Below are 14,129 nucleotides of genomic sequence, written 5' to 3'. Positions count from 1 at the left end.
TTTCTTGTCATACTGCATGACATGTGGAATCTCAGTTTTCTGACCAGGGATGGAACCCATACCTCCTGTATTGGAAGTCTTAACCACTGGACCTCCAGGAAAGTCTCCCTTAAAACATTTATTATTGCCGTTATTTTTAATTTATTTATTTATATTATTTTATTTGTTCTAATTTTTAAATTTGTAAAAATTTTTCTTTCTTTTTGTGCCACAGTGCATGGCATGTGGACTCTTTGTTCCTTAACTGGGGATCAAACCTGCACCCCCTGCAGTGGGAACAGAGTCTTAACCACTGGACTGCTTGGGAAGTCTCAACTAAAAGTACTAAAGTTTACAAGTTAAGCTTTGATACCTGTTTTCTTATGTGAAACTGTCACCACAATCAAGATAATGCACATATCATCATCTCAGAAAGTTCTTTGTGGCTCTTGGCACCCCTTATTATTTCCCAATCCTCCTTCCGACGTCCCTGATCTGCTATCATTGTACTACAGATACTGCTGTCATTAGTGTGCATTTCTTAGAATTTCATGGAATTTAAATGGAATGACTTTTTTTTTATCTAGGTTCATTCACTCAGCATAGTTACTTAGAGATTCATCCGTGTTGAATGCTACTGTGTCAGTGGTTCATTCCTTTTTATTGTTGCTCATCATTGAGTGGTATGGAGATACTACCTGCTGTTTATCCATCTATTGATGGGTATTTGGGTTGTTTCCACACCAAAAGCTGCTGTGAACATTCATGGTCAAGTCTTTATATGGATTTATGTTTTCACTTCTCTTGGGTAAATACCTTGGAGTGAAATGACTGGGACATATGGTGGGTGTATATTTGACTTTCCAAGGAAGTTTCAAACTGTTTTCCAAAGTGGTTTTACCATGTCACATTCTTGCAATCAGTGTACCTGAGTTCTGGTTCAAGTCCTTTCTTCCACCTCATATGGTCAGTCTTTTCAATTTTGGCTTTTCTGTTAAATGTGAAGTGGTGCCTTACTGAGGTTTTAATTTCCTTTTCCCTAATGACTAGTGATGTTGAACATGTTTTCATGTGCTTATTTGCCATCTCTATCTGTTTTTTGGTGACATGTCTCTTAAACTCCTTCCTGCCTTTAAAAATTGGGTTGTTTTCTCATTATCGAATTTTGAGAGTACTCCTTATGTTCTAGATAACAAATACTTAATTAGATATATGATTTGCAAGTATATTCTCCCATTCTTTTCTTTTAAGTACTTTAACAGTATCTTTTGACGAGTAGAAGTTTTATATTTTGATGAAGCCAGTTTGTGCCTAATGGGTTCTGCTTTTGGTGTTGTATGTAAGAAATCTTTGCCTAATCCAAGATTGCAAATGTTTTATCCTGAAAGCTTTATCATTTTAGGTTATGTATTTATTTAGGTTTATGATCCATTTTGACTTAATTTTTTTGTACGGTGCATGGTTTTAGATAATTTTCCAAATTTTCAGATTTTTATTATGAAATAATTACAAACTGACAGAATGTTGCAAAAACAGTCCAGAGAGTCCTATGTATTTTTCACCCACTTTCCCGCAAAGGGTGACAAATTATGTAGTGATAGAGCCATATCATACCAGTGATGCTGACATTGGTATGTTAACTATTAATAGTTTACAGACTTTATTCAGCTTTTACCATTTTTAACCTGCAGTCATGTGTGTACTTTTATGTAGTTTTATGCCATATAGAGATTTGTGTAACCACCACCTCAATTCAAATACAGAACTATTCCATCAACACAAAAGAACTAACTCCCTCCTGCTACCTCACTGTAATCACATCCACCCTGACTCTGACCCTTATCCCTGCCCCTGGCTTCCATCTGTGGTTTTGCCATTTCAGTAATATTTGTCACTGCAATAATAATGGAATCATACAACATATAACCTTTTGAGGCTGACTTTTCTCACTAAGCGTAATGCTTTTGCGGTCAGTCTATGTTGTTGTTTCATTACTTTTTATTGGGGAGTAACAGTCCATTGTATGGATGTTACTTCAGAGATTTGGAATAATGTTTAGGCTGGTATTGCCACTAGCACAAAGGGCCTATCTGAAGTTTGTTAAACTATTCATCCATTAAAAGATATCTAGGTTGTTTCTAGTATTTTGCTATTATGAATAAAGCTTCGATGAATTATATTCCACTCTTTATCATCAGAGAATTAAAGAAAAATATGGTCTTCATGAGTAAAGAGATGAATCTCAGCAGAGAAATGTATAATAAAGAACCAAATGGAAATTATAGAACTTACCAAAAAGTTTAATAAGTGAGATTCATGGATATAATTAATAGCAGAGTAAGATGACAGAAAAAGAGTCAATGAACGTAAAGTAGAATGAGAGAAATAATCCACATCTAAAGGAAAAAGAGAAAAGATTAAAAAAAAAATGAACAGAATATCAGGGACATGTAAGCAATGTTAACTAGCCTAATGGAATTATAAGTGAAATTTCAAGAGGAGAGGGAGAAGGAGAGAAGAAAAGTATTCCAAGAAATAATGGCTGAAAATTTCCCATATTTAACAGAAAACATTGAGTTACAATTCCAAAACACTAAGTAAAGCCAAATCAGAATCATTACAAAGAATGATCGTGGGTACATTGTAATCAAAGTGCTGAGATAAACAGAAAATAAGTCAAGAAGTCAGAAGAAAATCCTGAACAGATAGATCAATAGTGGCTGATTTTGGGGCCAGAGTACAATAGAACAGCAGATTTATGGTTCTGAATGGAAAAAAACCATCATCCTAGAATTCTGTAACGTAGGAAAATAAATATTCTTCAATAATTAAAGCTTATTTCCCCTACCTCCTTCTTGCCTCCTTGTCCTCCTCCTCCTTTCTCCTTCCTTTCACAAACAATTCAGACCTCAAGACATTAGTTTCAACATAGAGTAGCTGTGTCTGGGTGGGAGGTTGGAGGGTGGGAGTGGAGAGCCATAGTGGCCCAAAGTAGGGTGAGAGAAGTCAAGCAGTATAATGTCCACATGGGTAAAAACCTACCCTGCAGAGAAGTCAGACCCTGAGCGTGAAGAGAAGTGCATTTATGGATGCTTAATTTCCTGTGGAAATTGGAGAAAGAACGGGCTACCCGCTCCAGTATTCTGATCTGGAGAATTCCACGGACCGTATAGTCCATGGGGTTGCAAAGAGTCGGACATGACTGAGCGACTTTCACAATTTCCTGTGATCATTAAATATACTGTTACAGACTGAATAGGGACCCCCCAAATCCATGTGTTGAAACCCTAACCCCCAAGTATATCTGTATTTATATCTGTATTTGGAGAAGGGACCTCCGGGAAGGTAATTAAGATTAAATGAGGTCATAAGGGTGGGTCTTGATCTGATAGGATTAATGTTCTTATGAAAAAGAGCTTGCTTGCTCCTGTCTCTTGACAACATGCTCTGAAGAAAGGCCATGTGAGCACACAGCGAGGAGGCAGCTGTCTGCAAGCCAGGATGAGAGTCTGTGCCAGAAACTGCATTGGCTAGGACTTTGATCTCAGGTCTCTAGCCTCCAGAGCTGTGACATAATAAATTTCTTTTGTTTAAGTCACTAGTCTATGGTATCTTGTTCTGGTAATCACAGCAGACTAAGACACATACTCTCAGTCCTTTGAGACACATTGAGACCTAGATAATAGCTGAAGAGTCACTGATAAATCCGGAAGGATAAGTGACTGTCTCCAGAGAGTACCTCTTACATCCAGGTTAGAAAGAAGCATAGGTTGAAAGGAAGAATTTTGTTAACGAGTCTTGATGGCAATAATTTCTTTCTTTATTGACAGTCATTTTCTCTTCTCAGGAATGTGAATCGGACCCTTGCTGTGAAGGAAAGACCTGTAAACTTAAATCATTTGCTGAATGTGCATATGGTGCCTGTTGTCAAGACTGTCGGGTAGGGAATTCCTCCCTATTTGGAAAAAAAAAAGAAAAGGAAAAATGTGCCTGTATCAAAATTGGTTTTCTCTGATCTGTAAGAGAGCACTATTTTTATTACATGATTAGATGGAAAATTTTATGATACTTGTTTGCGGTTTTGTATCATCTTTTGTGGCAAATGGTCTAAAGAGATTTTTTTCCTGAGTAGAAACATTTTTTTTTCTGATTTATGAGTGGCCTATGTTTTTCATTAAAAACTCAACAATAGAAAGTTGACACTGAAAGACCCTCTATCATTTTACCCCCTTCATTTAGCCACTGTTGATAATTTATTACTTTAGTCACTTTTTCCTATGTAGATATGAATGTGTGTGTGTATGTGTAAGTGGATAAACATGGGTATATGTATTGTTACTATGTCCCTTTTTCAGTAATATACTATTGATTTTCTTCCATTCATTTAGTTCTATAGGTTTATATAGTTAGTGTTCCTTTATATGGCTGTACCATAATTTCTTTATCTGGTCAACTAATGATGGACATTTAGATTGCTTCCAATTTTTGCTTATAGGTAGAATTGCTGGAACAGAATATGCATGTGAAAATTTTGACACATATTTTTATACTGTCTACAGATGTGCCAGTCTGTATTTGCCAGTGTAATCAATGCACTGATAACTGTGCAGTGTACAGTATTGATTATACTATATAATCATTATTTTTGTTTTCTCTTACTAACATGTCTTCCTTGGTGGCTCAGATGGTAAAGAGTCTGCCTGCAATGTAGGAGACCCAGGTTCTATCCCGAGGTTGGGAAGATCCCCTGGAGAAGGAAATGGCAACCCTCTCCAGTATTCTTGCCTGGAGAATCCCATGGACAGAGGAGCCTGGTGGGCTGCAGTCCATGGGGTTACAAAGAGGCAGACACGACTGAGCGACTAACATTTTGACTTCACTTATTACATTTGTTGTTAGCCAGTGCTATAATCCAGGTTAGTTTGATAGGTGTAAAGTGCTTTTATATCTTCGTTTAATTTGCATTTCTTTTGGTCCTCTATGATGCTCTGCTTTTTTCATTTTCCGTATTTCATGACTTTTATAAATTGCCTGTTATTGGCCTTTGTTCACTGTTCTATTGGGTTATTTAATCTTCTGTTTTTGTTAGACCTTCTTATAGATATAAATACTGTGGTTTCACATTTGGTTAATCTGTGGGAATTTTCGTGATATTCCTGTTCAATTTCAATCCTATTACCCTAGTTCCGTCCAGGAGGCACTTTGTGCCGAGGAAAAACCAATGAATGTGACCTTCCGGAGTACTGCAATGGTTCTTCTCAGTTCTGTCAGCCAGATGTTTTTATTCAGAATGGGTATCCTTGCCATAATAACAAAGCCTATTGTTACAATGGCTTGTGCCAATATTATGATGCTCAGTGTCAAGTCATCTTTGGCTCAAGTAAGATATTTTATTTATATTGATTGCTTTGCTTTTATTTATATATTTTTTGTTTTAGTTTATGTTAAAAATGAAAATTGAACATTATTGCTAAAGTTGAAGTTCTGTGTCCTGTCTCCTATCACGTCTCCATCTTTCCTTCTCCATAGGCAGTCAAGGTCATGAATTGATGCATCCAAGTTCATTTGGTGATTTTTGCTTTTACTTTCTCACCGCTCTGTCCTGTGTATATTAATATTATATGTATATATATATATGCACAGTATTGTATTTTAGCTTTAATAAACTCATGTAAATAGTATAGGGATATACACATGGGTCTTCTGTTTTCATTGTTCACTCAAAATGTTTTTGCATTCTGTCTGTATTGCTGTATTTAGATCACAGAGCATTAGAGTATTGCGTTATATAATTGGAATCCATTCTTTTCTTAGTAGTATGTATATATATTTTTTTATTTTGTGTGTCTTAAAAATTTTTTTTGTTATCAAAGTTATATGTACACTAGATTATAGAGTCAAATTATTCATCAAGGTTTTATGAAAAAGTACAATGTACTTCCAGGCTTCCCAGGTGGTGCTGTGGTAAAAGGACCCACCTGCAAGTGCAGGAGATGCAAGAGATGAGGGTTCAATCTCTGGGTCTGGAAGGTCCCCTGGAGTAGGAAATGGCAACCCACTCCAGCATTCTCTCTGGAAAATTCCATGAACAGAAGAGCCTGGCAGGCTACAGACCATGGGGTTGCACGGCTGAGCACACACTCATCAAAGTACTCCCACTTAATAGCCCATCCCTGAAGGCCACCACTTTAACCTTTTCTTCCTCCCTTCTAGTTAATTGCTTTGTTACTGGCTCTAGGTCTTTAGATAATTTCTTTGTTATGCTACTTTTTTAATTTTTCCATCCTAGGTATTAAATGTTAATTTTTCACTGTGGAGGATAAGGATTAAATTTCTTCCCTTCTCTTCTCCCAACACTTGTCAACTCTTATCCTACTCATGTTCATTTTTCATTCTCCATCTTCTTAATATGGATTAATTATGATTTTAGGTAGAGCTGTGTTGACTCTTGTAATCTTGTGATTTATAACAAACAAATAAAAAAATTGGTCTTTGTTCAGTTCCTGGCATGAACTCCTAAAATCTTTGGAATTTCCCAAATGATAAGAGCCTTGAAAGTGTCTTTTGTTATTTCAATCAGGTGACTTTTGGGCAAACCCCTTGGTTACCTAAGGATGGGCTGGTTGCCAGAGAACAAACCTTGTGGTTAGTGGTTGAAACTTTTAAGTCCCCCTACCTCTGGGGAGGGGAGAGGGACTGGAGATGGAGTTACTTTCCAGTGGCCAGTGGGTTAATCAATCTGCCCATATAATGAAGCCTCTTGAAAAACCGGAAAGGACAGTTTGGAGAGCTTGAGACTTAGTGAGCTTGTGGAGAGGCAGGAAGAGAGCCTGGAACCTCCAAGCCCCTTTCTCCATACCTTGCCCTGTGCATCAGGCAAGAATACTGGAGTGGGTTGCCATGCCCTCCTCCAGGGGACCTTCCCAACCCAAGGATCAAACCCAGGTCTCCCGCATTGCAGGCGGATTCTTTACCATCTGAACCCCAGGGAAGCCCTCTGATATATTGGTTTGTCCAAAAAGTTAATTGGTTTTTCTCTAAGATGTTATGGAAAAACCTGAACAAACTTGTTGGCCAAACCAATATTTTGCACTAATGGGCAGGTTTGTTGCTGTTTAGTCACTCAGTTGTGTCCGACTCTTTTGCAACCCCATGGATGAAAGTCCAGTGGGCTCCTCTGTCCATGAGAGTCTCTAGGCAAGAATACTGGGGTGGGTTGCCATTTCCTCCTCTAGGGAATCTAATCAACCCATGGATTGAGCCCGTGTCTCTACATCTTCTGAATTGCAAGTGAATTCTTTACTGCTGAGCCACAGGGGAAGCCCTGATGAGCAGGTTATTGCAGACCAAAAAAAGTAATTACAGATGGGGGTTGTTATTAATTTAGCTGCATTTTCTTATATAAATGTGAGCATGTGTGTTTTGCTAGGGTTATTGCCATGTGACGTTTATCCTGTGCAAGTATTCTGCATCCATTTTCAGATTACTTCATCCTCTTCCTCTTTTTTATTCCATCTCCTTCCACTGCATGTCCATTTTCTTTTAAACTGAACAATATTATACCAGATGTGTAAGATAGACACATGAATTTCCATCATTATATGGAAAGTACTGCCATTTTGGCTGCAAAATATTTCCAAATAAAATATTTTTAGGAATATATATAAGTTGCAAAGTTGAGCATTAAAGGATACATATATAAAATATAAGAAAACAAGAATGGTTTGTGCTTTGTCAGTGTCATGGCTGTTTGTCATTGTAATTAATACCTAAATTAAGCTTCCATATATGGTAAAATGGGCTGCCCTGGTAGCTCAGTGGTAAAGAATCCACCTGCCAATGCAGGAGATGCAGGTTTTGATCCCTGTGTGAAAAAATAATAGCTGGCAGTGTTTTCACCAACCCTCCCCAACCTGATCTAACCAGGGGTGCAGTGGAGCTGTGAGAACAGTGAAAATAAGTAGACTGAAAGTGCTGCCATACTGTGCATGGTTTTTGATTTATTTATAATTTCATCTTCTTTAATGACACTTCTTTGAGGACTTGAGTGTTCGAGTCCATGCTAACGTTCAACTACCAACCAGGCTTTATCTTTACATTTTGTTGTTAATTATAAATGTGGAGCAAAATGTTTCACCTGTAGGTTCTGAAATCTTTTAATAGATGTTGAGGCAGTTCATCCAGGCGTATGGACTGTTGTAGCGAATGCTTTTATTTCTGAATTAAATTGCCAAGTCTTAAAAACATTAAAAAAATTTTTAAATTTTATTGGAGTATAGTTGATTTACAATGTTGTATTAGTTTCAGGTGTACAAAAAAAAATTTTTTTTTTTTTGATGTTACAGAAGCCAAGGCTGCCCCAAAGGAATGTTTCCTTGATGTGAATTCCAAAGGTGACAGATTTGGCAATTGTGGTTTCTCTGGCCATGAATACAAGAAGTGTGCCACTGGGTAAGTGGAGGCAAAAAAAAAAAATAAGAAAAGCACATGAAAGAATTTGATATCAGTCATCTGTAGGAAGTTTTATAGCTCCTTGTGACTGCTTTCTCCTCCTAAAATATATAACTTTTCAGACTTACAATTTTGTAAAACATGGCTTCAGAGAGACTGAATAGGAATGATAAAATAATTCATAGCTTTTGACATTACCTATCTAAAATGTAATGTTTTTTATCATGTCACTTTTGTTTATCCTTGTTCTATAGTAAAAACCTCAAATAAACATTCTTCTTCTTTTTCCTTTTGTTTAAAGATTATGCTGCTAAACCCATATATAAAGGTACCTGCAGAATTAATTCAGAACTTCATAATTTTCTTCTGGCTCTATATAATTTTAAAGTGATTAATTAGAAAACTTTTTTGTTTCTATAACGTTTGCACATTGTGAAAAATAATATTGCAAAGTTATAAACAAGAGAAAAGTTATCATGATCTCTCTTTCTGTGTATGTCCACTAATTTCAGTGTACGTATATCTTCCTTTATTTTGCTTCTGTGCACTGTACACACAGACACTAACGTTAATTTTACAAAATTGGAATTAGTCTATAATACTGTGCTTTCCAGATACACAGATAGATAAATGTAGGTATGTAAACATATAAATGGAGCTCTGAATGGAGCTCTTCTGGTGGATGTGAGGGCAGGAAATTCCTACCAGCTGAGGTTCACCCAGAGGCTTTGACCATGAAGCCATGGGGCTCTAGAGAATGAGCTGGAAACTCACTAGACTGTATTATATCTGTTACAGTGCTAATAACATTCTGTATCAATTATTTTGTTTTTTGTAATATTCATATTTTTATTCTAAAAATGGTTATAAAAAGCCAAAAAAATTAAATACATAATACTGTGCTTCTCTTCTACCCACTTCACCTCCTACTCTGCTAGTTAATAGCCAAGCAACTGAGGTAAAACAATGCTCATGAAGAAGAAATAACAACCGTGGCTTCCATGTTCCTAAATCTAACAGAGTATCTTTAGGTCTTCAAGCTTCTGGACCTTTCAGTAGCATTCATCTATGTTGACCATTTTCTCCTTGAAGAAGCCCCTTTCCTTGGCTTTTGTGTGGAATGTTCTTCTAGTATTTTTCTCTGTTTCTGGATGCTTCTTTAATGTATTATTTGTAGGCTCATCTTTCTCTACTGAGCCATTAAATGTTGAGAAATATTTCCACTCTACTGATCTGGCCCTCTGCCACAGGGCCTTGGCATGTGCTGTTCCTTCTGGCTGACTTGCTCTTCTGTCTCAGCCAGATCTCATTTTAACTAACTCCTCTAAGATAGACTTCCTCAACTTCCTTCACAGGATCAGATGTCCCTCTTATAGATGTGCTTAATGCCATGTGCTTAAAAAAAAATGTTAGTCAATTTATATTGTTCTAATTCTTTACAAATTAATTATTCATAGAAACTATTTCATAGAGTACTTACAGTATATCTTTCTTGATATAGAAAAAAGTGTAGGTTGAAAGAAGTTAGAAAAACAAGAAAGTATTTCAAAAGAAGGTATATGACTATCTTGAGTAGTCTCAAAACTAATTGTAGCATTCTTTTTCTGGGGAACTTTTTTGTCTATTTAAATTGCATGGGAAGGCTTTATTGCCTTACTATTGCCTTAACAAGAACAATCATTTAAAAATGATACTGCCTTAGAATAAGATAGATGCTGTAATAGGTAATTTTCTAGATAAAGGGAAAGTCAGATACCAAACCAGTTATAAGCACAGCACTTTCAAGGTTCTTTTATGATGTTTAAGAAAAACCAAGGAGACTCTTTCCTGTACTTTGGGGAGTTTGATCCATCTTGGCTAACATAATTAGGCTAAATCAAAATGAGAAAAGTAGCAATTTGAAAGTTGAAGGAAGGGTGACCTGGTTAAAAAGTTGCATGCTTCTTTTTCATTGAATTTGATATATTGTGTTTTCCTTATTGTTCAGTTCATAATATTTTCTCAGTTACATTGTGATTTCTCCTTTGATTCATGAGTTATTAAAAATGTATTGCTAATTTCCAAGTGTTTGGGAGTATTCTGGTTTTCTGTTTGTTTTTGGTTTCTAGTTTAATTCCATTGAGAACATACTTTGTATGATTTCAGTTCTTTTCAATTTGTTGGGATGTGAATTACTGTCCAGCATATGGTCTATTTTGGTGAATGTTCTATGTCAATTAAAAAGCAGAGTATTCTGCTGCTGTTGGATATATTGTTCCATAAATGTCAAGTTAATTAATTGTCATATTCAAATCTTCTATATTTTGGGTGTATGTGTGTATTTATCTGTTTCCCCTTCAGTTTCTGAGAGGGATATGTGCAGATCTCCAGCTATGATTATGAAGTTGTCTACTTCTTCTTTTAGTTCTGTAAATTCTTCTTGTATGTGTTTTAAAGTGTGTTCTTTGGTGCTTATGTTATTAGGTGCATACACATTTAGGATTGTTATATGTCTTCTGAAGGAACTGAATCTTTTATTATTACCAAAGTCTCTACTTTGGAATTTTTTTTTTTTTTGGCAGTATTTGTCACGTAAACATTTTATTTGCTTATATGACTATTTGCCTGAAGCACTTTTTCTATTGGTGCTTGTAATATAATATTTAAATGAATATAACTGTAAGCATCTCTTAGCTTTATTGGCTGTTTGCATTTCTTATTTTGTGAATTGCATATTTGCATCTTTGCTATTATTTTTCTGTTGAAGTTACTATCCTTCTAATGATTTGTGATCGATTTTTTTAATATATTAAGAGTATTTATTTTTCTTTTTTTTGAATTTATTTTTTATTGAAGGATAATTGCTTTACAGAATTTTGTTGTTTTCTGTCAAACCTCAACATGAATCAGCCATTTTCTTTTTACTCTTTAATCACCAAGACTATACAGGAGACATTGAGTACCTTATAGAAAATGAATTTTGGTAGGTTCCAATAGATGCTAACCGAGATCTGTTTTATTCTATGCTTTGTTTTAGAGGTTTTCATAAGTAATTTCACTAACTATGTGACATTGGGGCTTCCCTGGTGGCTCAGATGGTGAAGAATATGCTTCCAATGCAGGAGACCCGTGTTTGACCCCTGGATCTGGACGATCCCCTGAAGAAGGGCATGGCAACCCACTCCAGTATTCTTGGCTGGAGACTTCCATGGTCTGAGAAGCCTGGCAGGCTACATAGTTCGTAGGGTTGCAAAGAGTTGGGCACGACTGAAGCCATTTAGCATGCATGCTTGCATGTGGCATAGGCATCATTATTTAGCTCTTGTTTTTCAGATGAAGAAACTGAACTTCAGAAAGTTTAAGCACTTTACTCAGGTTGCCTTGTAAGTAAATGGTGATGTAGGAATGAATATAGGGACTTCCCTGGTGGTCCAGTGGCTAAGACTCTCTGCTCTCAATGCAGGGGTCCTGGGTTCAATCCTTGGTCAGGGAACTAGATACTGCATACCAGAATTAAAGATCCCAAGTGCTGCAACTGAGACCTGGTGTAGCCAAATAAATTAATTAATTAATTAAAAAAAAAGAATAAATGTCAGGTTGGGACAAAAGAATTTAACTCTTAAGTGAAGGATGGAAGAAAGAGCAGCTTAATAGCAGCATGTGCAAAAAGCAAATAGAGGGTTTAGCTAAGGATAAATTCAAGGACATCAGTAATATAATGTAGTTTTCATAAGAGCTACTGTCATCCTGGGCTTCATAGAAGTATAATATCTCAGTGAAGTAAATGACAGTTCATCTTGTTCTTTACTTATCAGACTGTAACTGAAGTTTACTGTTTCACTCCAAGCACTGTGCTTCAATAGGCAGTGAGACAAACTGGAACATACTTAAGAGGGGAGCTTCCTTGTTGCATGAGAAATAATTGTAGAATATTGTCCTAGTGAAGTAAGTCATTAGGACCTGCATGACAGTTGTCCTAAAAGGTTGCCATGTAGAGGAAAGAAAAGATATTATCTGTGTGATCTCATGTCAACCATCTGGGACCAGTGAGGAAAAGTTATAGAGAGAAAGATGTTAACTCAGGAAGTAAAAGAATGTTATGATAGTTAGTGTGAGAATATTTAGGAGGTGATGAATTAGAGGAATTGGAAAACCATATCCTACAATGACTTGGTCGTGATATCATAGGGGAGATTTAATAGGGTAGGTGCTTAGATCAAAAGACAAGCAATTAAAAAGGAAATTTCAGTGCAGCATCTTAAGAGTTGATGTTAGGGATACTTAATGTATCATGAAGGGGTATAGGAAGAACATTAACTCACACACCCGTGGTAATAGGAATTGTAGTCAGGGAGGTCTTTGTAGAGTTCTAATACTGAATTAGTGAATTAATGAACTAATGAATTGAGTCTTTCAGTAAGTAAGAGTTAGCCAAGCGAAGAGCAATGGAGTTCCTTCAAGCTTGTTTAACATTACAAAATCTGACTTCTCTTTATTATAACTCAATAAAAAGACACCATTGAATTTCGGTATAGTTCTGTTATTTTCTATGTAAAAGCATTTATAAAATTATATCACATTTAAAAGCAACTGCATTAGTTAGACTTTTTTGAGCCCTAAGCAGATAGTGAAGGGGGATTCTTAGGTGTTGGCATCAGCACCCCTGGTACCCTAGGAATTTGTGTCTTCACATGCGCTTACCTCTTCTCTTTACCATATTTAAAGAGAGCTACTTTGATCTCTGTTGCTGTCACACACTTTCTCTGTTGAGATTCCCTTCAGCTAAATAGAAATAAACTCTCTGTCTCTGTACAAAAATAAATAATTTTTCTTTTGTATCTACACCAGGTGCATTGTAGTTTGCATTATTTCTCTTTCTTTCCAGGAATGCTTTGTGTGGAAAGCTTCAATGTGAGAATGTACAACAATTGCCTGTATTTGGAATTGTGCCTGCTATCATTCAGACTCCTGGAAAAGGCACCAAATGCTGGGGTGTGGACTTCCAGCTTGGATCTGATGTTCCAGATCCTGGCATGGTCAACGAAGGCACCAGATGTGATGTTGGAAAGGTAATCAAAATGTTTTTTCAAACAAAGTAAAAATTTAAGAATTAAAAAAGAATCATTATACAAAATGAGTGGTTCTTTTCTGGTTATAAAAGAAATCTCTACTCATTGTGGAGATTTGGGAAAACAGAAAGCCACCAAGAATAAAATTAAGAATGGCTATACTTCCTGATGATTTATAGCCATATAAAGCTTTCTTTTCATTTAAAATTTTTATTGGAATATAGTTGATTTACACTGTTGTGTTAGTTTCATATAATGCTTTCTTTAACTTCAGAAATTATCAATTTTTATAATGGTCGCTGAGTTGGAATATTCATTATCTGCATCTAATAGTTTCCACAATTTCATTAAAGAAACTTCTGTATCCATAAAAAGAAGCTGTAATTCTATTATTCTGATTTCTTCCTTAGAGTCATGTATTATAACCTGTTGTTTCTATGTTGTGGTATACTGGGCACCCCCCCACCCCCCTTTCAATGTGCTATAGTTTATTAGCCAAGGTACTACTTGCTGGGACATTTAGGGGATTTTCAGGAGTGTGTATGTGTGAGTGTGTGTGTGTGTGTGTGTGTGTGTGTGTGTGTGTGTGTGTGTGTACATGCATACGTGACTATGCTAGAGGTGTTGTAATGCTTGTCCTCCCCACGCTTC

At 36.2% G+C, this 14,129-nt stretch overlaps 1 protein-coding gene across 2 annotated transcripts in view; it reads left to right on the top strand.

Moving 5' to 3' along the window:
* The window catches only part of ADAM9 (ADAM metallopeptidase domain 9), a 100,633-nt gene that overhangs the window by 51,352 nt on the left and 35,152 nt on the right, over positions 1-14,129 (top strand). For both annotated transcript variants that reach the window (XR_014063399.1, XM_081524013.1), the window contains exons 13-16: positions 3,827-3,919; positions 5,164-5,359; positions 8,325-8,430; positions 13,295-13,478. Coding sequence is in view for 1 of the 2 variants with exons in the window: in XM_081524013.1 (XP_081380139.1) it covers positions 3,827-3,919; positions 5,164-5,359; positions 8,325-8,430; positions 13,295-13,478 (579 nt within the window). In the remaining variant the exon portion in view is untranslated. The remainder of the gene's footprint in view (positions 1-3,826; positions 3,920-5,163; positions 5,360-8,324; positions 8,431-13,294; positions 13,479-14,129) is intronic.

The sequence above is a fragment of the Giraffa tippelskirchi genome, chromosome 8 (genome assembly GCF_054371585.1).
Source record: "Giraffa tippelskirchi isolate mGirTip1 chromosome 8, T2T-mGirTip1v1.2.pri, whole genome shotgun sequence".
Lineage (NCBI taxonomy): Eukaryota > Metazoa > Chordata > Mammalia > Artiodactyla > Giraffidae > Giraffa > Giraffa tippelskirchi.
This window is presented reverse-complemented; position numbering and strand designations above follow the sequence as displayed.